This window comes from Oncorhynchus masou, chromosome 9, assembly GCF_036934945.1.
Source record: "Oncorhynchus masou masou isolate Uvic2021 chromosome 9, UVic_Omas_1.1, whole genome shotgun sequence".
In the NCBI taxonomy this organism is placed as follows: Eukaryota; Metazoa; Chordata; class Actinopteri; order Salmoniformes; family Salmonidae; genus Oncorhynchus; species Oncorhynchus masou.
This window is the reverse complement of record NC_088220.1, coordinates 50,108,437-50,133,867: the sequence shown is the minus strand read 5'-3', so window position 1 is coordinate 50,133,867 and position 25,431 is coordinate 50,108,437. Positions and strand designations below refer to the sequence as shown.

Sequence of the window (25,431 nt, the reverse complement as noted above, 5' to 3'; positions counted from 1 at the left end):
GGGAATATGAATAACTCCTAATGTTGGGGCACTGATACGCCATCAAAACTCTATTCATCCTGGCTGTGATTCTCCCCCAGTTCTTTTTAGCGAGACTGACTGTTGTCGGCTCTATATACTGACGGTTGTTTGTTTTTTTGTTTTTTTTTGTGGGTGATGGCGACTGTCTCTCATCTGGGGATAAATGCTGAATGGAATCGTCTGGCTGTTAATTTGGGTAGATTGTGGGATCTCAAGGCTGTTGCAGTGGTTTCACGGGTCTCTGATGTTTATCATTGGCTGGCTGGTTGGTTGGTTGCATTGCAGCGTCGTGACAATGGTTGAGTTCGTATTGTGTGCCCCGGGTAGGGAGAGTTTGCTCATTATAGACCATTCCATTGGTCCTTAATTGAAATCTTCACCCACCCAAAGCACCGAGCCATGCAAAACGAACTCCGCCACTGATTCATCGAAGGCTACATGGGGAATGGGCATTCCATTGGATCACCATACAGTATCTCTGGTGCTTTTATCTTCTGGTACACACTAAAGGAATTTATAATAGATGCTTAATCTGTACTAGGAAAATGACACATGACGATTATGAGGGTAGTACAGATGCCACATTAAAATTCGGTAATACCTTAGATAGCTTTTTACTGTAGTTTGCTGATTTGAGAGTGTGTGTTTTAAGATGTACGCGGTATCTGTGTATTTTACAGATTAGGTGAATGCTGGAGAGTCATGGATGAGATCTATAGCATGTGTGGATAGAAATGGTAGCATGCTGAATAGTCGGTAGAGAGAATGACAAAATAACTGTTTAGGCTCATATACAATAACATAGCATTCGCACACCTACCATCTGCATGGCCAGGGGACTCTGACACCCCAATCTGAGCCAGACCTTCAGAACCAGGTTGCAGGGCAAAGGTCAACATACTGCCATTTTGTGCTGAGTGCTTAGGGAAATTAATTATTCAGACGAGTACATTTTCTAACCATTCATATTTATTCCTATTTACCTGAAGTGCATGGTGTAGAGCTTGAAGAGCCCTGTTGTTGACCCCTGTTGAGCATTGCTCATCATATGATGCAGAGCTGAAGCGCTCACTCTGATTAGCATGGTGGGGAAACCTAGCATGGTTTACAGTGCTCCCTCTCCACTAGGTAGAGGGCACCGAGGTTAAACCATGAATAAATGATGAAATAATTGCTGTTTGTTTTGAGAGGCTGGTCATGCCTGACCTGCGCGCTGGCCTTAGATGTGTTCTGTATTAGCTAATCTTTCGTGGATAGATTCACACATGAACAGCGAGAATCCATCAAGACTCATGTCACGTCATGTGAAATGCCATGTTTCACATTATCACCCCCCCCCCCCCCAACAATAATATGTAGTGCAGATATGTATCAATGTGATATGTCACTTTTTTATTTGACGTTGGGAAATCTGAGATAACATCGATGCCGCTGAGCCAGTGACCAGCTCTGGGACACTGAGCCATTGACTGCACCAGGCGGCTGTATAATGAGTGGGTTGCTTTTTGACAATAAGACACCGGACTGTCTACATCCATAACGTTTTGAACCTAGAAGAAGACTGAGAGACAGGAGTAGGCAAGAAGGACTCGAAGGGATTGGCAAGAAGAATGTTGAGTTGTCCTGAAAAGCATGGTAAGCTAACGTTAAGGAGTGAGTGTCAAGCCAGCTACAGTAGCTAGCTAGCTTGTTGGTTATCTAGTTAGCTAGCTAGCTTGTTGCGTTTTACAGCCAGTCTTTCAGTTTTACATATAGCTGGTTGCAGTAGATGATAAACTAAACTGCCACTATCATAAACTATTATTGTCTAGCTACCGACGGTAAGACGTAAAGCAAGAATCGTAGCATGTGTCAAAAGCAATGCATGTTGACAAGCTAATTTCTTCCAACATCACCATCTTTGAGGCAGTTTGGCTGCCAAATTGGGTCTCAACAATCACAGGCATCGAAGTTAACTAACTACAGTAAAATAAGGAGGAGCATGATGTTGTGATGGAATAAGTTGAGGTAGAAATTGTTCGTGAGCTGGACCTTGTGCCATAATATAATTTGATTGGATGGCATGCCATATATTTTTTAATCAGCTCTATTGTTGTCATTTACAGACATGAATCATGAAAGTGGCAAACTAATACATGAACCCTAAATGCAGGCACCATTTTCTTTTGTTAATCTCTTCAGGTTCGTCGTCTGATTTTCTTTGAGCCTGGTGGAGATAAAATATCCTGCCTTGTAGAATGGTGGCATCTATCTGCATACAGGTTGAGGTTTGCTACCAGCAGGAACATAGGAACAAACACTCTGTCAGTAAGTCATAATATTGTTTTTCTTTAAATTGCATGATGCTGTTTATGAGTATCAAGAGTAATAATACTCAACTCATATAAGTGGATAAGCCCTGTACACCATACACCTGTATAATCCTGGAGTAACTCCCTGTCAGAGAGACTGTGATTCCAGGGTTTAGGAAGAACGCCCTGGGCCAGTGGGAGGTCAGGGGTGAGGACTGTATTTCAAACACACTCACTACCTCCGTCTCTCTCCAGTTACCATAGCGACAGAATGGTCCAATGACCTCCAGAGCCCGCTGACCAACTACCTGAGATCTCTCCAAAGCACATAGAAGTAAGCTCCACTCGTAACAGTACACTTGATTCACTCTGTAAATCTCCTTCACTGTGGCAGTCTGCCGGTGTGAAAGCATAGCATATTGTCCTGTGCCACTGGTTGGGATTAGATTTAATGTACTCACTCAAACACATGCTCTCTCCTCCCTGTAAAAGTTTCCCAGACTTGTATTTTAAAAAACTAACGTGTCCATCCCTCTGTCCCCAGGAGAGTCTTCTGGGCTATGGAACTCTAGAGCAGCACATCTAAAGACCTGCCACCCTGTTGTCAGCTATCCATAAACAGTTCCCTGAGGAAGGATGCAACTAAGTAACTAACCATTTAATGGCCTAATTTTGGGGGTGACCAAATGCAATAAAGTTTTGTATAAACAACTCATTTTTCAATTGATAGATTGCAAACTTACTTTTTCAGAGCATGTTTGGCATATGTGGTCTTTATTAAATTGTTTTACTTCTGTGGTAAGAGCAAAGAGCTTATGATTCAGAATTGAATACGTGTTTATTTATGTATTTCAGACACATCACACAGGCATGTCAACTAAAATATACTTTATATCCCAGTCAAGGTCAAATCAACTAAGTCAGTGCTATTGCCCATAGTTCTTCCCATAAATTTGAGTGGTAACATACGATACATGGTGATGGAATAGCTGTGAGAGAGAGACTGTTGCTGTGCACACAGCTTATTTTCTAGAAGCCTAGCTCCAGTCCACTTAGCTAGGCTAAGGTGAACTCAACTCAGACTGATGATGGGAATTAACATATGTTATACAGTTGAAGACTTAGGTTGGAGTCATTAAAACTTGTTTTTCAACCACTCCACAAATGTCTTGTTAGTCGTTTAGGACATCTACTTGGTGCATGACACAAGTCATTTTTCCAACAATTGTTTACAGACAGATTGTTTCACTTATAATTCCCTGTATCACAATTCCAGTGGGTCAGAAGTTTACACAAAGTTTACACAAAGTTGACTGTGCCTTTAAACAGCTTGGAAAAATCCATACAATGATGTCATGGCTTTAGAAGCTTCTGAGGCTAATTGGCTAATTGACAATTGGTGGTGTACCTGTGGATGTATTTCAAGGCCTGCCTTCAAACTCAGTGCCTCTTTGCTTGACATCATGGGAAGAAAAAAAAAATCAGCCAAGACCTCAGAAAAAACTTGTAGACCTCCACAAGTCTGGTTCATCCTTGGTAGCAATTTCCAAACGCCTGAAGGTACCAAGTTCATCTGTAAAAAAATTAAATAAAATACGCAAGGAAAACACCATGGGACCATACAGCCGTCATGGTCCCATGGTTCTATATCCACAGTAAAACTAATCCTATATCGACATAACCTGAAAGGCCGCTCGGCAACGACGAAGCCGCTGCTCCAAAACCACCATTAAAAAAAGCCAGACTATGGTTTGCAACTGCACATGGGGACAAAGATTGTACTTTTTGGAGAAATGCCCTCTGGTCTGATGAAACAATAATAGAACTGTTTGCTCAAAATGACCATTGTTATGTTTGGAGGGAAAAGGGAGGGGGGGGGCCTTGCAAGCCGAAGAACACCATCCCAACCGTGAGGCACGGGGGTGGCAGCATCATGTTGTGGGGGTGCTTTGCTGCAGGAGGGACTGGTGCACTTCACAAAATAGATAGCATCATGAGGAGGAAAATGATGTGGATATATTGAAGCAACATCTCAAGACATCAGTCAGGAAGTTAAAGCTTGGTCGCAAATGGGTCTTCCAAATGGACAATAACCCCAAGCATACTTCCAAAGTTGTGGCAAAATGGCTTGAGGACAGCAAAGTCAAGGCATTTCATCCCAAAGGCCGGACCTCAACCCAATAGAAAATTTGTGGGCAGAACTGAAAAAGCGCGTGCGCGCAAGGAGGCCTACAAATCTGACTCAGTTACACCAGATCTGTCAGGAGGAATGGGACAAAATTTACCCAACTGTCGGAAGCTTGTGGTAGGCTACCCAAAACGTTTGACCCAAGTTGAACTATTTAAAGGCAATGCTACCAAAAACTAATTGAGTGTATGTAAACTTCTGACACACTGGGAATCTGATGAAAGAAATAAAAGCTGCAATAAATCATTCTCTCTACTATTATTCTGACATTTCACATTCTTAAAATAAAGTGGTGATCCTAACTGGCCTAAAACAGGGAATTTTTCCCGGGATTAAATGCCAAGAATTGTGAAAAACTGAGTAAAAATGTATTTGGCTAAGGTGTATGTAAACATCCGACTTCATCTGTGTGTGTGTATATATATATATATAATGACAAATATTATGATTACACTCAAATATACTAATTGAGAAACTTCATTTTTTGAAACAATATGTATAATCTGTGTTAATGATATCATGAATAGGACTGGTGGAGTTGGAAATGTCTGCTCTCCTCAAAATTACAACCAACTAATTGCAGGATTACCACAAATGGAAGGGGAGAAAGTTGTCTTGTCTGTCGGCCCTGCATTAAAGACCAAAATTGTGATAAATAAAAAAGTATACCAGTTCCATTTAAGGACAAAAAATTGACAGCTGTGCCAAATCGATCGCAAAATAGTTGGGAAGAAATTTTCTATTTCCCTATTCTATGGCACATGGTTTATGAACTGATACACAAAACAGTGCCAGATTCAAACTTAAGAGTTTTTCTATTTAAATTATTATACAAAATACTTCCAAGCAATAGAATGTTATATACAGTATATGGGGGAGACAACAATCCCAGCTCTGCAGCTTTTCCTGCGAAGAGATCACTTGTTTTGGTACTGTCCATACATATGTAGCTTGTTCACAGGTACAGAAAAGTCTAAAGAATTGCAACATTTACCTGGAGCTAACGCTAGCAATGCCAGGTGAATTTAAAAGGCATAGTCAATCAATTAATAACACAATAATACTCTTACCAAAAATATATATTTATATATATATATATTTAATTTACAATATGTAGTATCTGTCAGAATAGGAAGGTTCAGAACTTTTGTGAAACATCACAGCACAGTTGAAAAATATGCCTAAATAGATTTAAAAACTGGATAGTGTTCAGAAATAGGTGGGAGGGGTTGAGTGTAGCTGAAGGATGGCACTAAAAACAAGCAAAATATAAAAATGTAAACTATAATGTGTCCTTCAATGTATATATAGTATGCATAAGATGGAAGTAGAAGCCTAAGAGTTGTTGTCCATTAGTTTACTCCAATTAGGGGAGACATGGTAGGGTTAGGGCAAAATAATATAGGAAAATATAAAGTACCAGTCAAAAGTCTGGACACATCTCCTCTTTCAATGTTTTTTCTTTATTTTTACTATTTTCTACATTGTATAATAATTAGTGTAGACATCAAAACTATGAAATAACACACATGGAATCATGTATTAACCAAAAAAAGTGTTAAACAAATCAAAATATATTTTATATTTGAGATTCTTCAAAGTAGCCACCCTTTTGCACACTTTGCACACTCTTGGCATTCTCTCAAACAGCTTCGCCTGGAATTATTTTCCAACAGCCTTGAAGAAGTTCCCACATATGCTGAGCACTTGTTGGCTGCTTCTCCTTAACTCTGCGGTCCAACTCATCCCAAACCATCTCAATTGGGTTGAGTTCGGGTGATTGTGGAAGCCAGGTCATCTGATGCAGCACTCCATCGCTCTCCTTGGTCAAATAGCCCTTACACAGCCTGGAGGTGTGTTTTGGGTCATTGTACTGTTGGAAATAATGATAATCCCACGAAGCGCAAAGCAGATGGGATGGCATGTTGCTGCAGAATGCTGTGGTAGCCATACTGGCCAAGTGGGCCTTGAATTCTAAATTAATCACTGACATTGTCACCAGCAAAGCACCCCAACACCATCACACCTCCTCCTCCATGCTTCACGGTGGGAACCACACATGCGGAGATCTTCCGTTCACCTACTCTGTGTCACACAAAAGACAGCTGTTGGAACCAAAAATCTCAACTTTAGACTCATCAGACAGAAGGACATATTTCTACTGGTCTAATGTCCATTGCTCGTGTTTCGTGTCTTCTTATTGGTATCCTTTAGTAGTGGTTTCTTTGCAGCAATTTGACCATGAAGGCCTGATTCATACGGTGTCCTCTGAGCAGTTGATGTTGAGATGTGTTTATTACTTGAACTCTGTGAAACATTTATTTGGGCTGCAATTTCTGAGGCTGATAGCTCTAATGAACTTATCCTCTGCAGCAGAGGTAACTCTGGGTCTTCCTTTCCTGTGGTGGTCCTCATGAGAGCCAGTTCCATCATAGCGCTTGATGGTTTTTGCGACTGCACTTGAAGAAACTTTTAAAGTTCTTGAAATTTTCCGGATTGACTGACCTTCATGTCGGACTGTAATTTCTCTTTGCTTATTTGAGCTGTTCTTACCATAATATGGACATGGTCTTTTACCAAACTGGGCTGTCTTCTGTATACCACTCCTACCCTACCAGAATACAGTATATACATACAGTGGGGCAGAAAAGTATTTAGTCAGCCACCAAGTTCTCCCACTTAAAAAGATGAGGCCTGTAATTTTCATCATAGGTACACTTCAACTATGACAGACAAAATGAGGGGAAAAAAAATCAGAAAATCACATTGTAGGATTTTTAATGAATTTATTTGCAAATTATGGTGGAAAATAAATATTTGGTCACCTTCAAACAAGCAAGATTTCTGGCTCTCACAGACCTGTAACTTCTTCTTTAAGAGGTTCCTCTGTCCTCCACTCGTTACCTGTATTAATGGCACCTGATGGAACTTGTTATCAGTATAACATACACCTGTCCACAACCTCAAACAGTCACACTCCAAACTCCACTATGGCCAAGACCAAATAGTTGTCAAAGGACAACAGAAACAAAATTGTAGACCTACACCAGGCTGGGAAGACTGAATCTGCAATAGGTAAGCAGCTTGGTTTGAAGAAATCAACTGTGGGAGCAATTATTAGGAAATGGAAGACATACAAGACCACTGATAATCTCCCTCAATCTGGGGCTCCACGCAAGATCTCACCCCGTGGGGTCAAAATGATCACAAGAACGGTGAGCAACAATCCCAGAACCACACGGGGGGGGGGGACCTAGTGAATGACCTGCAGAGAGCTGGGACCAAAGTAACAAAGCCTACCATCAGTAACACACTACGCCGCCAGGGACTCAAATCCTGCAGTGCCAGACGTGTCCCGCTGCTTAAGCCAGTACATGTCCAGCCCATCTGAAGTTTGCTAGAGAGCATTTGGATGATCAAGAAGAAGATTGGGAGAATGTCATATGGTCAGATGAAACCAAAATATAACTTTTTGGTAAAAACTCAACTCGTCGTGTTTGGCAGACAAAGAATGCTGATTCGCATCTAAAGAACACCATACCTACTGTGAAGCATGGGGGTGGAAACATCATGCTTTGGGCAGTTTTTCTGCAAAGGGACCAGGACGACTGATCCGTGTAAAGGAAAGAATGAATGGGGACATGTATCGTGAGATTTTGAGTGAAAACCTCCTTCCATCAGCAAGGGCATTGAAGAAGAAACGTGGCTGGGTCTTTCAGCATGACAATGATCCCAAACACACCGCCCGGGCAATGAAGGAGTGGCTTCGTAAGAAGCATTTCAAGGTCCTGGAGTGGCCGAGCCAGTCTCCAGATCTCAACACCATAGAAAACCTTTGGAGGTAGTTGAAAGTCCCTGTTGCCCAGCAACAGCCCCAAAACATCACTGTTCTAGAGGAGATCTGCATGGAGGAATGGGCCAAAATACCAGCAACAGTGTGTGAAAACCTTGTGAAGACTTACAGAAAACGTTTGACCTCTGTCATTGCCAACAAAGGTATATAACAACGTATTGAGATAAACTTTTGTTATTGACCAAATACTTATTTTCCACCATAATTTGCAAATAAATTCATTAAAAATCCTACAATGTGATTTTCTGGATTTTCTTTCTCATTTTGTCTGTCATAGTTGAAGTGTACATATGATGAAAATTACAGGCCTCTCTCATCTTTTTAAGTGGTAGAACTTGCACAATTGGTGGCTGACTAAATACTTTTTTGCCCCACTGTGTGTGTGTGTGTGTGTGTGTGTGTGTGTGTGTGTGTGTGTGTGTGTGTGTGTGTGTGTGTGTGTGTGTGTGTGTGTGTGTGTGTGTGTGTGTGTGTGTGTGTGTGTGTATATATATATATATATATGTGTATATGTGTATATATATATGTGTGTATGATGGATTGGAAGTGATGCAGACAATTACATTGAGGTCACAATCTATCTGCAATATTAAAGCTGAACTACCCCCTAAAAAAAACTGTTAGCCAGCTTTCCGTCCAGCAGTTTCAATCTAGTTAATGCCATTTTCTCAACTTTATCAATCAAATGGATAGTTAGCAAATATATATTTTTTGGCTGCCTGATACAGCTGGCCAGTTAATAGTTATGTAGGATGGATGATACAGCTGGCAAGCCGCGAGTTCATCTGAAATGTATCCTCACCGGTACGCACTTTGTCCACTGCCAGTCCTGTCAACCACTTGCTGAACATGCTTGCTTGGAGAAATGTTCTCCAAACATCGCTTGGTGTGTGTTTCCAGTTGGCAAGCATGCGAAATCGTCCCCTTTGCTAGTCAAACATTTTAAGCATATCTGTTGCTGTGGCTTAAATGACGGGGATAGAATGGACACTGCTGAAATTGAAATAGCTGGGTTGAAAACATCCTCACTCACTTCTTCCATGTTTACTGCTTCGCGTGTGTCCACCCGGATCATAAACACGGTTGAAATTAGCGCAAGGGAGGGGGTTGGCCCGAGAGTTTACTTTTGCGAGGGAGGAGACTTCCCTTTCTTCCTTCACACAACAGAAATCACAATTTCACAACACATTCCTCACAGAAGTTAAACTCTTAAGGATCCGCCCCTTTTTTTCAATTTTCGCCTAAAATGATATTCCCAAATCTAACTTCCTGTAACTCAGGCATTGAAGCAAGGATATGCGTATTCTTGATACCATTTGAAAAGAAACACTTTGAAGTTTCTGGAAATGTGAAATGAATGTAGGAGAATATAACACATTCGATCTGGTAAAAGAGAATACAAAGAAAAAAAAACAGTTTAAAAAAATATATATACCATCGTCTTTGAAATGCAAGAGAAAGACCATATGTATTATTCCAGCCCAGGCACAATTTAGATTTTGGCAACTCGATGGCAGCAGTGTATGTGCAACATTTTAGACTGATCCAACGAACCATTGCATTTCAAAATGTTGTATCAAGACTGCCCAAATGTGCCTTTTCAAGTACATCCCTGTGCACTCTCCTCAAACAATAGCATGGTATTATTTCACTGTAATAGCTACTGCAAATTGGACAGTGCAGTTAGATTAACAATAATTTAAGCTTTCTGCCAATATCAGGTATGTGTCAGTATATCAATACTTCCTGGGAAATGTTCTTGTTACTTACAACCTCATGCTAATCGTATAAGCCTACATTAGTTCATCAGTGAAATGGATAGAGGCTCTACCACCCACAGATTTTACCTGGCTGTGCTCTTCATCCTGGGGCCCAGGGGCAGTGTTTCACTGATGCTGTGAGTGGAATGAATAATGGGGCGTGGCACAGAGTCTCTGTGAAAACCAGGCCTGTCGGCACAATACAGTCCCCTTTCATGCTGTTAGAGAAGCTGGCAGGCAGCTGTGTCTAACTATGTGTGAGCGTGCGTGTGTTCATGGATGCGTGCGTGCACCTGTGTGTTTTTATGTATGTGCCGGGTATGTACGTACCCTTGAGAGCAGCGGCACCAACAGTATTTCATGCTTCCCTCTTTTATCAAACAACTTCTATTTAAATCATTGACTCAACTGTATCAAATGGATGTTTGTAACTCAGGGGAAATGCAGTCTGATGCGTTGAGATTTAAGAATACATTTGTGTTTATGTGTTAGTGTTCCTAATCTGTCCCCAAACGGTGCTTCTCGGTGACCCCGGGCTGGCTAAGAAAATACCAGGGAAAAATAAGTTCAGCCCCATAAATCCAACATTTGCTCAACATATCCTCAAACTGAAACTTTGCTTAACTCAACAATACTTGAGAAGTGTATTTTTTATTGTCACTCTTTAATTGAATTCACCTCTGGCTTGTCTATTATCCCAACCTGGTATGAGTAATCCTGTCAAGCTCATTTATTTAACAAAGAGCATTAAATATTTCCCATCTGAATTTCATTCTGGGGCCGCCTGACGTACCTGATATGAATGGGACAGCACAAGAGAGTCAGAGAAATGAAATTGACTGTCACTTATCCTCAACCTTGCTTTTGGAAAAGCCCATTTGGGGAATTATAAAAAAAAAACTGGTTGCACAGCCTTGGGGGAGAGAGAGAGAGAGAGTGAGAGTGAGAGAGTGTGTGCACACACGCAACGATCTGTGTGCGCGCAATGATTCAAAGTTGCATGCTCCACTCACCACCACCCCACACCCCCTTCCCCCTCAGTCAATGGGGGTTCATTAGTAACCTAGTCGTCAGGTGTGCCTGAGACTAGAGCTAGCTCTGATAATTGTATAAATAAATAAGTTAGGCATACACACCTCACTAGTGATACACCTTAAATCTCCGCTACATCCCCGATACACCATCATCCACATTGCAAAATCCCCCACATATTAAAAATGTTTAGGTCAGTGTTTTCTCCGCTAGACTGCACGCCAATCATTCTGGAAATGATACAGTGCATCCGTACAGATGGGATTATGTGGGAAGGACATTTTGTGTTCCTACTTGTTCCTCTTGAGAAAACAGAGATTTTAGTAAGAGCTACTACCAATATTATGACATTTTAAACAATAGTGTATGTTACTGATAGAAAGATGGCACCTGTAGCACACAAACTATCACCCCTCTAAAGAGTCCAGACAAAGTACAGTATATAGATATAATTTCATTACCTCCTGTCTATGCAATCAAGACTTCTCTTACTACGGGTCGATCTTTGATACCATATGTTGTTGAGAGGATGCATGTGTGGTGCATTTGAAATCAGCGTATTAGGAAATTGTGCTTGAACGCCTACTAAATAAACAGATGTATCAATATTAGTGATCCGCGTGTGCATTTTGAGATCAACAAGCGGATTGTCGTATTCGTATCGTTATTTACCCAAAAAAAGCAGCGTTCCATTTCAAGCTCCACTCATCTCACCAGGCTCTTCATTTAGAGGTGTCAATCAGTCTCGGGACGAATGGAAAAAGCAAAAACAACTAGCAGTTTCATTTCTCTGCCCTAAAATTCCCCACAGAGAGAATCATTTCCTCCCCTATTCACAATTGGCACCCGGCTTTCATTGCGGAGTCATTTCATTTTGGGGGTACCTGCCACAAGGGTGTTTCGGGAATCAGGAATCAGTCTCCCTGCATCGCTCCAATACCTCCTCTTTCAATTGATTTTTGTAACTGTTTTGTTATGTTTTGTTATGTCGTTCCTTGCCCCCAACACATAAAGTGTCTCATGTCCGATAGCCTATTCCAGAGCCACCACGTCCATGATAAGTCCTGTAATAAACCAAAGCACAGAAACACCAGATAAAGGTTCTCTGCACAGTCCAGATCAAGGCGACTTTGTTCGGCATTGTGCTATAATGAATCTCCGTAAAGGCAGTCTGGATGTCATCCCTATTCACAGAGAGAGAGGGAGAGAGAGAGAGAGACTCTGGGCTTCCAGTCAAATTAACAGGCAAAGGTGAGGCAAATGAGAGGACTTCAAAGCACCTTTAAAGTGGTTAGACGGAGAGAACCTCCCTCTCCCCTGCCACGCTTTTAATAGGATCCAGGATTGAGATCCCGCCAGCTACTCTCTTCTGCACGGTCATCTTCTTTTTTTTTTCCCTGCAGACCATAAAATGAACTATTAAAGGAGAGAGAGGAAGAGAAAGAGAGACATACAGACACCGAGAGCGAGGGAGAGAGTGGGACACAGAGACCGAGATGGAGAGAGAGGGGGAAAAAAAGAGTGCAGACTCGTGGGCCAATTTTCCATGAACCTAGTTGGATTAGGATAACACTTCCTCTTAACAGGTGCTCTCTTTTTAGTAGTCAATTGGTTGGACGAGTTACCCAAGCCAAACGGCCACCTCAGGGGACCCGCAATTAATAAACACCGTCTTTCACCTTTCAACAGGAACACACTCAACCAATTCCCTGCCAATGTAAGTGCGATATTGAGAACGTTGACCAAGATAAATGGAAGCATGCTAAGGGAGCTGAACCCTATTTATGTTCTTCTATTGTTCAATCCCCATTGAGGTGATGTGTTGTATTGTCATGAAAACCCATAAGGCCTTTGTGCTACATGTGAACGAGGAAATCCCTTGGACTCTAGCCAAGAGCATCTGTAAGAGCATTAGCTACAATGACTCTTGGGAGAGAAAAAAAGAGGGGGTCAAGACCAAGGCTGAGGTGAACCTTTCATAACCTTGCGATGGGCATGTCACTTCTCTAGCTGGTGCCGGATTGGAAAAGACTCTAGAAAAAGATGCAAAGATAATCAGGGTGAATAAAGATTAGGAAGGGGTTACAGTGGCAGTAATAACACTTCCTGTCGGATGCCGGGGTTACGATTATTGTTATTTCCCCCCGTGTAATTCATTGTGTCAATTCACATCAATTCATTCATTTTCTTGTCTGCACTAGATTATTCGGAAGTCGGCGCAAACTACTCCCGAAGATATTCTTCCTATTTAATTACTGTGTCAATATGTCTGGTTTGCATAACAGATTTCTCCGCTAATAGAAAATGTATTTGACCAATGAAAATGACATTTCCCTTATTATATTTACAATTTATTTTTAAACTTTCCAACCAGAAAAGTTAGAATATTTCTTGGTTTATAATGAAAAGAGGTGCTAATGATCCCACACTGTACAGAGCCATGCACATTCTCAGTCACTGTGTCCCGGGGGAGGACTTTCCGGGACGGACAGCTCAGTACTGTAGTCACTTGAGTCAATTGAGGGTGAGGTCCTAGCCTAAATCCATTCTCTCAACACTGTCAACAATATATGTCTTCAAAATAATGGTGAACATTCAATTATTGTCATTTCTTTTGCCATGTCCAGGAGAGTTTTCTTAATTTATATTAAGTGTTCTACTGTGTTCTACCCCAAGCAAGGCGGCTTAATGAGATGACACTGGGCGTTGTTTACAAACTCAGCTTTTTGAACTGTTGATGTGAATTTAAATGTCAAGACTTGTTAGCCAGTTAATGATACACACACAATGAAAATGGGAGATTTGGAAGCTTTTGGGAGTTATGCAAAATGGGGACTGACATTAAATCACAGCTCAAGATGTCGCTGGCATCCCGTTGTGTACAGATGATCCACTGCTCACTTCCACTGTCCGAAATCACACACATGACCACACACTGTCACAGTACCTTTTAAGGGTCGACACTACTGTACAGTGTTGCCAAGTTTGTAGATTCTGTCCCAACAGTCTGCATATTGTTGTCATTGCAAAGGTCTGATTCGCCAGACTATTATGACAGGGAACGGTGTCGGGCAAATGACTGCGTAGTTTTATTTCCTCTTTCTTCATAGTTTTTCTGACCCTGCTGTACGGCTGCGTGAATGGGACACGGAAATGGACATCATCTGGAAAAGTGGAGCGTTCCTGAAAAATTGAGTCCAATCATATCAAATCCTTTCAGTTTCGTGCTGAAAGGGGTGATTGTAAGAATGAAAAGATACGGTACCAAAAGGAAGAGGAAATTGCTCGTGTTGGAGGAACATACAGTATCTCCTGATGCTGATAGGTTCTACAGTGCTTCTGAAGCCGACATGCACCATATGATCTGGTAGTATTGGCACCTATTGGACACGTGCTTTACTCCTTGGATGGACATTGATCTCAATATGGTCTTTCTCTACAAACTCATTGGACCAGGGCTAGATGGTTGACTGTGGATGTAGCTCACAAGCTCTCTGCAGGGGCAAAGCTTCAGAGAATCCACTAGGGACCTTTACACTGATTACTTTCACCCACAATACATTCCAGGTTATATATTTCTGGTAAATCCATTGTTATGGACCTTTTTAGTATTGATTTTTAGGTTAGTCATTTTTGACGGTCCCACTAGTAAGCCCAATAGGCTGTAACAGTTTGGTCGCACCTCAAAACAAGGGGTGTACCATAACGCTATTATAATACTGTGGAAAAATGTCTCAAGTATGTCTTAGCGGTCTATTTGAACCATCCATATCCTTTCTCATAGCCCTATAGACAAGTCTACGTTTTAACACAACCTTTCCTTACCCAGAATGAATCATCTTTTCAAAATATTCCCAATCTACAGATTATTAGTTCCTTGTATATACCATGTTCATCATCAATCCTAAGACATGTTTCTCTCTCTTAATCAACAGAATGATCCCGTCCACCAGTCAGGACTTCCTGGTGCGTGACCTGGTGTCAGGGCGCGAGTACGACCTGTGTGTCCTGGCGGTGTACGACGACGGCATCACCTCGTTGACGGCCACGCGGCAGGTGGGCTGCGTCCAGTTCATCACGGAGACCGAGTACAGCCAGTGCCAGGCCCTCCACAGCCAGTTCCTGGGCGGCACCATGATCATCATTATCGGTGGCATCATCGTGGCCTCCGTGCTCGTCTTCATCATCATCCTCATGATCCGCTACAAGGTCTACAGCCACCAGGGCATGGACACAGGCAAGGTGGGAACCCTGGCCAACATCCGTGCCCAGACCAACGGAGGACAGGCTGGGGGACAGGTGTCCCACTCTGGGTCTAAAGTTACAGAGAGTCAGGAGGAGCAGCAGGATCATGCCTTTGCTGGGGTGGGAGTGGGACCAGGGACAGGGTTAGGGGGGTGTGTGAGTAGAGTGGCATCGCCTAATGCCACCCTAAAGAACTCTAACACCATGGCGCTGGTGGTTGACTGTGAGAAAGCGGTGCAGATCTCAGACATGACTGCTGAGGACCTGCTGTCGCCAAGTAAGAGGCGTCACTCCAGGACTGCCTTTGAGATGAAGAGGAGAGCCTCCCTCACACCCAGAGAGGCCACCATCGTCGATGTGGGGGGAAGTAAGTACTTGAGAGAGTGAGACGGATACAGATAGAGAGGCAGATAAAAATGGTTGTGATTGGGGTGAATGAGAGAGTGACCCAATTTATCATCATTTTCAATGTGGTATCTCTATGGCATGCAATTCATTTGTGTTCCTTCTGTGACCGGCAGCTAGAGCCCTGCCACTGAACATGAAACCATAGCATAGCCCAACCCAGCACACCTCATTGCATCAAATAAAATGCCAGTTCAGAGACATGTAATTGCTAAGAACAGGGCCATTCAACTGATTCAATGGGCCACAGCCAGATATATTTTAAAGAACCTCGCCAGAGTGAGAATCTTGGATACATTGTTCCAATTGGATAATTGCATTTTCTGAATGAATGGCCATGGATTTCCAGAGCCTTGACTTGTAAATCACTAAATCAATATGGTGAATTAAATCAGGGTCAGGGAGAGACAAGGCCCTCTCTTTCAATTCCGTCAATCACCCATGTCAGCTACAACATTGATTTGAACCAAAATGATCCATTTAGGCTGAGGATAATTTTGTCAATGAAAACGATTGAATTTGGCTGCCCTTGAACCTGACCAAAACCTTTGCAGTGGGCAACCACATTCTCAAAGTCATTGCTGTGTAAATGCACACTTTGCACTGCAACGCACATATATTCATTCTGAAAAGGTGCTGCAGTGAACAATCACTCTATACACTTACATTCTGTAATCATTCGGTAAAATCACAATTTACTTCCACCAGTAGAACCGTATCGGACATACAACCAGTAAGCGCAAGGCTACCGTGTGATCTGAGTCATTTTGGCCGGAATCCCTATCAGATCTGTGCCAAAAACCTGTGGAGCTGCCCTGTGTGAAACAAAATGGTGGCAATTTGGTACAGTTGACACCGGGCCATGAATCACATTCCTGCAGCCATGTCCGCAGGCTCCCTGCTGTGTCCCTGAGACGAGGGGTGATGAACGCACCGCACCGCGTCCAGCCTGGCTGTCACTAACTCTAGCCGCCTCATCCCTCACCTCTATTTGTCTCTCCCACCAGACACGCCAGCGCCCGTGGCCGCCGACGACGACAAGAGGGCTCACCGAGACTGGAGTGACTTTAAAATTTGACGACTCCTTCTGCTTCTTCGGGCGAGAAGCAGCCATCAACCTCCAAGAGTAATGGTTCCCTTCTTTCCCTGTTCCTCTCCATTCATCTACTTGAGAGAAGAATATGAGGGAGGGGAGGGGGGGGGGGCTTTAGTGTAAGAGATGGAGCGATGGCCGTGTCGGAGAGGAAATGTCACTTAGTCAGAGCTAACATATTGCTAGCCACGTTACTGCCAGAGATCTCCCTCAGGACTTGGTTCCTATACATATGGCATATTCAGCGAGACTAATTGCAGAGCCCACCCCCTTAACACTCAGTGTTGCCCCTTTGAAAGCAGCAGACATCCAAACAACATAATGCAGGAGCATGACTTACAATTACTTACATTTTCCTCCTATACCAATACACTATAGTAGCAACACAAAACAGACCATAGCACAGTAGCAATTACAAACAAACACATCATCTGATCCACCTTCCAGTAAATATCATCATTATAAATCCAATTCCCATTCAAACTATTGCACATATCTCGGGAACAGTTGTGATTGATGTCATGCATTCAACTCAGTCACTGATTAGATTGCACATACAGTATCATGCATTCCACTCAATCAGTAACCATTGGTCATGTTTTTGTTTTTCAGAATATTCCCAGGATTCCAGGAATCAAGGAGATTGGATTATAAATCAGGAACATTTTTAGGACTCCTGCCAGACATCTTCCTTGCGTCCTCCATAGTTCACACTGTATTTACAGACCCCCCATGAAAACACCCCAAGATGGATTTAATAAGGACTCAATTCACCATCATAATCTAATGGATTGGAGCTAGAAGAGCCAATGGCCTCGCCAGTGGCTTTTGAAACATATTGCCTTGTAATCCCTCTGTGGCTCAGACTGTGTGTGTCTGCTGTTCCTGGCACTGTACTTGGGACCAGGACTTGCCAATACCTGGACCTGTTCCTGGACCTGCTCATAATGTACCTTACTTTACCTGACTGTCTTCAGACTCAGGATGGAGACCCAGCCAAAGGTGAGTGTACACAGGATTATGTACTCTTATGTGGGTTGACCAGGAAACACTCCCTGGTCGGGTCACAAGGTCAGAAAACCGCCCAGGGCCTTCCTCATTATTTAACCAAGTTGACCATATATTTCAAGAATGCATGCCACAGATATCTCTAATTTAGGGGCTGTGTGTGAGAGTGTGTTCTGTGTTGCTTTTAACCAACCATGTTAGAGGCCCCAGACAGGCCCAATCTGATTAGTTTGTGACTACAAACAGGAGAGGGAGGGTGTTGGAGGGTAAACTTGGGGTACTCTGGAGGCGGACCCAATCTTTCTCCCAGAGACATCTCATGTCTGCCTCCCATCTCCTCCTTGTCCACTCTACTGGTTCCTCTGGCTTAACTAATAACATGGCTAAATGGATGGGAGATAATTATGGGCAGACAGGCAATTGAGGAGTCAAATTTGGTAAGTGATCAGCTCAATTAGGCCCTGAAAACATTGGAGGAGCACAGTTGGAGAGGACCCCAGCCACAACTCAGGGGTGGGCATTACTAGATCTGTCTGGATTAGGCTACTTTCTCTCTTAACTCTCTACTATTCCACTCACTCCATTGACTGTTGTCCCCAATTAGATGTTTTTTTAATTAATTTGTTAGGAGCCCCATTCGCCAACGACAATGGCGACAGCTCGTCTTTCTTTTTCACAATTGACATACATTTAAAAACAGTGCTACATGTAGTGTGTGTGTCCATCTCTCAGTTACAGATACATGTCAGTACATACACACAACAAGTAGGTCACATGGGGGAGAGGCGGTGTGCCGTGAGGTGTTGCTTTATTTTTTTTTTGAAACCAGGTTTGCTGTTCACTTGCGCTTTATAAGATGGAAGGGAGGTTCATGCACTCATGGCTCTGTATAATACTGTATGTTTCCTTGAATTTCTGGACCTGGGGACTGTGAAAAGACCCCTGGTGGCGAAAGTGTGTGTGTCAGTGCTGTGTGAAAGTTGACTATGCAAACAATTTGGAATTTCCAACACATTGTTTCTTATAAAAACAAGAAGTGACGCAGTCAATCTTTCCTCAACCCTTAGCCAAGATAGACTGGCGTGCATAGTATAAATATTAGCCCTCTGATTACAATGACGAGCAAGGCGTGCCAAACTGTTCTGGGCCAGCTGCAGCTTAACTTGGACTTTCTTTGCAGCACTTGACCATATGACAATAATCAAGATAAGCTAAAACTAGAGCCTCCAGGACTTGATTTGTGTGGTGTCAAGAAAGCAGAGCATCTCTTTATTACGGACAGACCTCTCCCCATCTTTACAACCATTGAATCTATGTTTTGACCATGACGGTTTACAATCTAAGGTAACACCAAGTAATTCAGTCTCAACTTGTTCAATAGCCACACCATTCATTATCAGATTCAGCTGAGGTCTAGAATTTAGTGAATGATTTGTTTTAGAGATGTTCAGGAACAGTTTATTACTGGCCACCCATTCCAAAACTTCAACTCTTTGTTAAGGGGTTCACTTCAATGAAGTGACTTCATTAGATGTGGTTGCTGATGCATATATGGTTCAATCATCAGCATACATGGACACACATGCTTTGTTTAATGCCAGTGGCAGGTCATTGGAAAAATAGAAAAGAGTAGAGTGCCTAGAGAGCTGCCTTGCGGTATACCACACTTTACATGTTTGACATTGAAGAAGCTGCCATTAAAGAAAACCCTATGAGTTCGACTTCCTAGATAGCTCTGAATGCAATTTGGCAGAGGTTGAAAAGCCATAACACATGCATTTTATCAACAACCGGTAATGGTTAACCTGTTGCGACGAGCAATCCCGTTTCCGGGAGCGTAATTATAGCCTCAAGCTCATTACCACAACGCACCGTTAACTATTCATGAAAATCGCAAATTAAATGAAATAAATATATTGGCTCACAAGCTTAGCCTTTTGTTAACAACACTGTCATCTCAGATTTTCAAAAAATGCTTTTCAACCATAGCTACACAAGCATTTGTGTATGAGTATTGACAGCTAGCATAGCATTAAGCCTAGCATTCAGCAGGCAACATTTTCACAAAAACAAGAAAAGCATTCAAATAAAATCATTTATCTTTGAAGAACTTTGGATGTTTTCAATGAGGAGACTCTCAGTTAGATAGCAAATGTTCAGTTCAAAAATATTATTTGTGTAGGAGAAATCGCTCCGTTTTGTTCATCACGTTTGGCTAAGAAAACCCCCCGAAAATTCAGTCATTACAACGCAAACATTTTTCCAAATTAACTCCATAATATTGACAGAAACATGGCAAACGTTGTTTAGAATCAATCCTCAAGGTGTTTTTCACATATCTTTTGATGATAAATCATTCGGGGCAGTTGACTTTCTCTTCTGAACCAAATGGAAACGTGCATGCACCTGGAGATTACGCAATAGTTTCGACGGAGGACACCGAGCAAATGTAGTCTCTTATGGTCAATTTTCCAATGATATGCCTACAAATACGTCACAATGCTGCAAACACATTGGGGAAACGACAGAAAGTGTAGGCTTATTCCCTGCGCATTCACAGCCATATAAGGAGACATTGGAACACAGCGTCTCCAAAATCTGGCTCACTTCCTGTATGACATTTCATCTTGGTTTCGCCTGTAGCATTAGTTCTGGGGCACTCACAGACAATATCTTTGCAGTTTTGGAAACGTCAGAGTGTTTTCTTTCCAAAGCTGTTATATGCATATATATGCATAGTCGAGCATCTTTTTGTGACAAAATATCTTGTTTAAAACGGGAACTTTCCATCTAAGGAGGCACCTCTCCCACACTAACTTTACAACATTCTAACTGCAATGCTTTTCTTTCGTTACTTGTTTTTGCATGATGTTACACTTAGGTTGAAGTTACACTTAGGTTGGAGTCATTAAAACTTGTTTTTCAACAACTCCACAATTTCTTGTTAATTAACAAACTATAGTTTTGGCAAGTCAGTTAGGACATCTACTTTGTGCATGACACACAGACAGATTATTTCACTTATAATTCACTGTATCACAATTCCAGTGGGTCAGAAGTTTACATGCACTAAGTTGACTGTGCCTTTAATCAGCTTGGAAGATTCCTGAAAATGGAATTGATTATTCTCCGCACCGCAGCTTTCAAATTAAAATTGGGGAATCGTTGGTTTATTTCGATGTTCCTTTCTATGCTTTCTAGTATTCATGAAAGACTTTGGCAACAGTAGAACATTCAATTACAGTGAACTCTCCATTTGAGCTGCAGTTGGCAGAAGGGCACCGTTCCATTGATTCCCCTCCAGTTCATGGTCTTTGAAAGATCATGGAAGATTATGTGTGCCATGATCCTCCATGCACTCTCTTTCACATCACAGCTACCTTTCAATCCCAAATAGTCAATCTGTAACCACACAGACAACAGAAAAGGGACCATAAGATATGTATATTGTATGTCAATATTAAGCAATTCACTTCATATTAATAGCCTATTGGCTTGCTGAAAAACTAGTAACTAGTTTTTTTTACAATATCAAAAACACAAACACTATCTTAGTTTTGGATAACTAATGCTCCATACAGATCTGGACATTGGTTGTCTTCTGCTAATAACTCCACAACCCTTTAAGGCATAATTATAATGGCTGACTAGGTCAGGAGACGTAAATGCAAAAAAGAGACCAACAATGTCGCTAAACCTTACAGATAAAAAAACCTCCAACCAAGGCCAAACAACAAGCAACACTGGGGACACTTCAATCGCTGTGAGGAGGCATGAAAATATTCAAAAGGTAGCTCAAGATATAAGTATTAAAAATTTAAAAAATCATAAACAGTGCAGTATGTATTGATATTAATATTGGAGAATAAAATTATTTAGCTTTAATTTGTCACGGTTATGTGATCATATGATCCTCTCTACCAGCACTAAACAGTTAACATAAGACCTGTTGGGCCGATTCAAGCAACAACAAAATCAACATTCTAACAGTAATTAAACATTCTATACTGTATATTTGGTTGTGTTTAGGAAGGTTTAGGTAACCTTAGAATATACATATTATTGACATGTACTGTGGGGTAATGGAGAGGAACAGGTCCTACTGTCAGGAGGGTCAAAAGGGGAACGGCATACACCATTATTATGACATGCCCTACTAAACGTTTAACAACAAAAACGTAAAGAGGGAGACTTTACCTTAAATGGTAGTCACTCTTCCCGACTTCTCGTCTACACAGTAATGTCAGCTACTTGCTAATGTTTGCCAAGCTAACACACATTAATTAGCTTGGTAACACTAGCCAAGCACGCACATATATCTAACGTTCCATAGCACTGTTACTAGACAGCTACAAACATAAAATGTTTATCAAATAGAGTTAGCTATACTTAGCTAGCTACAGTACTCACCCTTTAATCGCTAGTGTCCTCAGTAGTGGCCCCTTGACAGCTAACTCACACAACCTAAAGGAAAAATTCAAACTAGCTAGTGAGTAACAGTAGCTAGCTACTAACGTTAGCCAGTACACCTGTTCATTTTACCTGGTGTAACGGCTTTCGTTGTTGGAAGGAGAGGAGGACCAAAATGCAGCGTGGTAAGTGTTCGTCATGTTTTAATGGAACAAACTGAACACTACAAAAAATATTAACGAAGAGAAAAAGAAACAGTTCTGCCAGGTGAACAGACACTAGGCAGGAATTAGACACCCACAACCAAAATGGGGAAAACCGGCTACCTAAGTATGATTCTCAATCAGAGACAACGAACGACACCTGCCTCTGATTGAGAACCATACTAGGCCAAACACATAGAAATATAACAACCTAGAAAAAAGAACATAGACTACCCACCCCAACTCACACCCTGACCAACCTAACACACAGACATAAAAAAGGAACTAAGGTCAGAACGTGACACCTGGGCAGCTAAGGACATGTTAACTTAGATAGCAAGCTAGCAATCACAAAGAACAAGCTCCTCAATTTAGCTCACAAATGTTAGTCAAATAACCGGACAACATATAATTTCAGTTGACAGCCTACTTGCCAGGTTACCTTGCCAGATTACCTTGCCTACACTACATTTTCAAAGTCCAATTGCATTTTCATAAGGAACATATATTATAAACAGCTAGCTAAGCTATATAAAAGGTCAGGTAGGGAAAAATAGCTAACTTACCGATTTCATGAAGTTAGCTAACTAGCTAGCTATTGGATGCAACCGATCCAACAACAGTGTTATTGTCGCATGTAGCTAGCTAGCAATGCTGCAAGTTGGTAACTGATCTTGGGTCTGCTCTCGAAATAGGTGTGGTATTGCAGTTTAATTGGCTGTTTATATCATATGACTAGGGGCTGGCGCCAAGAGTTGGAGGTATTCACTTTCAGGTGTCTCTTTGAATAATCTAACATTTGGTACACACACAAAAATAAACATGGTTTTCAATAGTGAAAGTTCTTTGCCTTAAAGATAGTTAAACCCTATTTGATGTGTATTTGTATTTTTACTCATATTAAAGCCATGCTTAAGATTAGGAATGGAACCTGTATGGTTCTAAAGAACCATTAAATCATTTCAATCCATTGTCAAGGCAAGTATGGAAAGTATGTTTGTTGTCATATGAAGAACTAGAGTAATACCTTACAATTAAATGCTTACTCCCATGTAGGCCAACAGTACAAAACATACTGATACAAAATCTAAAAGATGAATAACAATGGATCAAAGGGTACAAAGAATGTGCAAACAGGCAGTTAAAAGAAATTAAATATAACAGTGAAATTGATATGTACATATTATAGGGATAAAATGTTGAGTGCACATTTAATAAAAATAAAAATAAATATATGTTGCCATTATATCGCAAGCCACATTCGCCCCAAATTTGCCCTGCCATAATGAATATGGACTTGTTCGCCGTATTTGGCCCACTGTTGGCCCACATAGGACTGGCCGCTGCCGAGGCAAAGCCAGCAGTGATAAACAGTTGCCGCAAATGGCCCGGAATCGTCTGCTATCTGGGTTGAAAGTGCAATTACGGTTAAGTGCTTTGCTCAAGGGCACATAGACAGATATTTCACCTAGTCAGCTTGGGGATTTGATCCAGCAACCTTTTGGTTACTGGCCCAAGACCCTTAACCACTAGGCTACCTACCGCTACCTGCTGCCCTATTTTATGTGCTAACGTGAAATGTTTTGTTTATTTAAGTCAATGAATACGTTTCTTAAAGGGCATGCAAGTGGGTGGTCATTTCCCGGGAGGCCTATGAGATCATACTTAATTATTCTCACATCAATGAAAGCTGTGTGCTTTCTAGAGATTTATCCAATGACCTTGTCATGGCTTAGGTCTATGTTATCTTAGATCACTGTGGTGGTCATGGTATACCGTAGTACAGCCAAACACAAATCAATCCCGTGAACATTTGATCCTACAACTCATTGCAGGTTATTTCTCACCCTCGCCCAGCTTGTGTTCAGACAGGGCTTGGGTGACGGCCATTCTACAATTTGTACGACAAGGTGATTACAAGGTGATCTGGCCCTATCGTGTGGTAGAGAGGAGGGATGTTGCAGTGAAAGGGCCTCTGCTATTAAATATCGGCTTTTCTGAAACAAAGCAAAGGAGGTATGCATAATTGATAATTGCAGCTATTTCTCGCCTCAGACGTAAACCTTGCCATCAATTCCCCTGCGAACTCTTTTCTTTTACCTGCTAACATCTGAGAGCACAGAAGCGTGTCGAGAAGGGAGGGGAAATGAAGAGGAGAGTGCAATATGAACATGCACTGGAGCATCACTTTATGTCTTAACAAATAGGTTCACCCTACTCCGACTCTGATGGCTTTAGCCTTTGATAGTTGAGAGTAAACTGACCATCAATATATTTTATCAGCAAACTAATTGTGTGCCTGTCTGATTAATAAAATGTCCAGTGGAGGGTGGACTGGTGCTTTTGTTTATATTTTTCGTTGGATAGTAATGTGGAGAGGGTTGAGGTGTTGTGATGTGTGAAATCAGGGGACTCCATTGTTCTAAGCTCTCACCGTTCCCAGAGAGGACGGGGACAAATGGAAAGGTTCAGCCGGCTGTCAGTACCTAGGCCCGGGAATGAAATCACTATTGATAAGACATATCTCACCATCAAGCATGAGTTTGAGAAATGAGACGGGTTTGAGGTTAGACTTGAAAGAGATGAGGCCAAGATAGATGTGTGTGTCTATTTCATTCATCTAAAACCGAGTTCAAACAGCCTGGTATCGTCAGCATTCTGTCTCACAAAATAACATGAAGATTGGAAAAAAAGAACCACTTTAAGAGGATCGTAATTCCGCTGCTGGTGTAATTTCCTAATTAGTGTTTTTGTATTTCATCGCCCTTGCTTTGATTAGCAATCTGTAGGATACGTGTGCGGGGTGTATGTGTTTTCATACATACGTGTGTGTGTGTGCATATCTGTGTGTGTGTGTGTGTGTGTGTTTTTGTTGTGAACACAGAACACCATGCCTCTCATATTTACACAAGACTCCACCCT

The 25,431-nt window shown here is 41.8% G+C and overlaps 1 protein-coding gene across 4 annotated transcripts in view; it reads left to right on the top strand.

Annotated features, from left to right (window-relative positions):
- The window catches only part of LOC135546122 (leucine-rich repeat and fibronectin type III domain-containing protein 1-like protein), a 113,218-nt gene that overhangs the window by 83,185 nt on the left and 4,602 nt on the right, over nt 1–25,431 (top strand). For 2 of the 4 annotated variants that reach the window (XM_064974286.1, XM_064974287.1), the window contains exons 4-6: nt 15,081–15,757; nt 16,803–16,921; nt 17,501–17,588. The exons of 1 other annotated variant lie outside the window; for it this stretch is intronic. In XM_064974286.1, coding sequence (XP_064830358.1) covers nt 15,081–15,757; nt 16,803–16,873 — 748 coding nt within the window. In that variant the 3' untranslated portion in view covers nt 16,874–16,921; nt 17,501–17,588. Of the gene's footprint in view, nt 1–15,080; nt 15,758–16,802; nt 16,922–17,500; nt 17,891–25,431 lie in introns of those variants that run through there. One more of the 4 variants, XR_010456544.1, reaches the window with a different exon arrangement.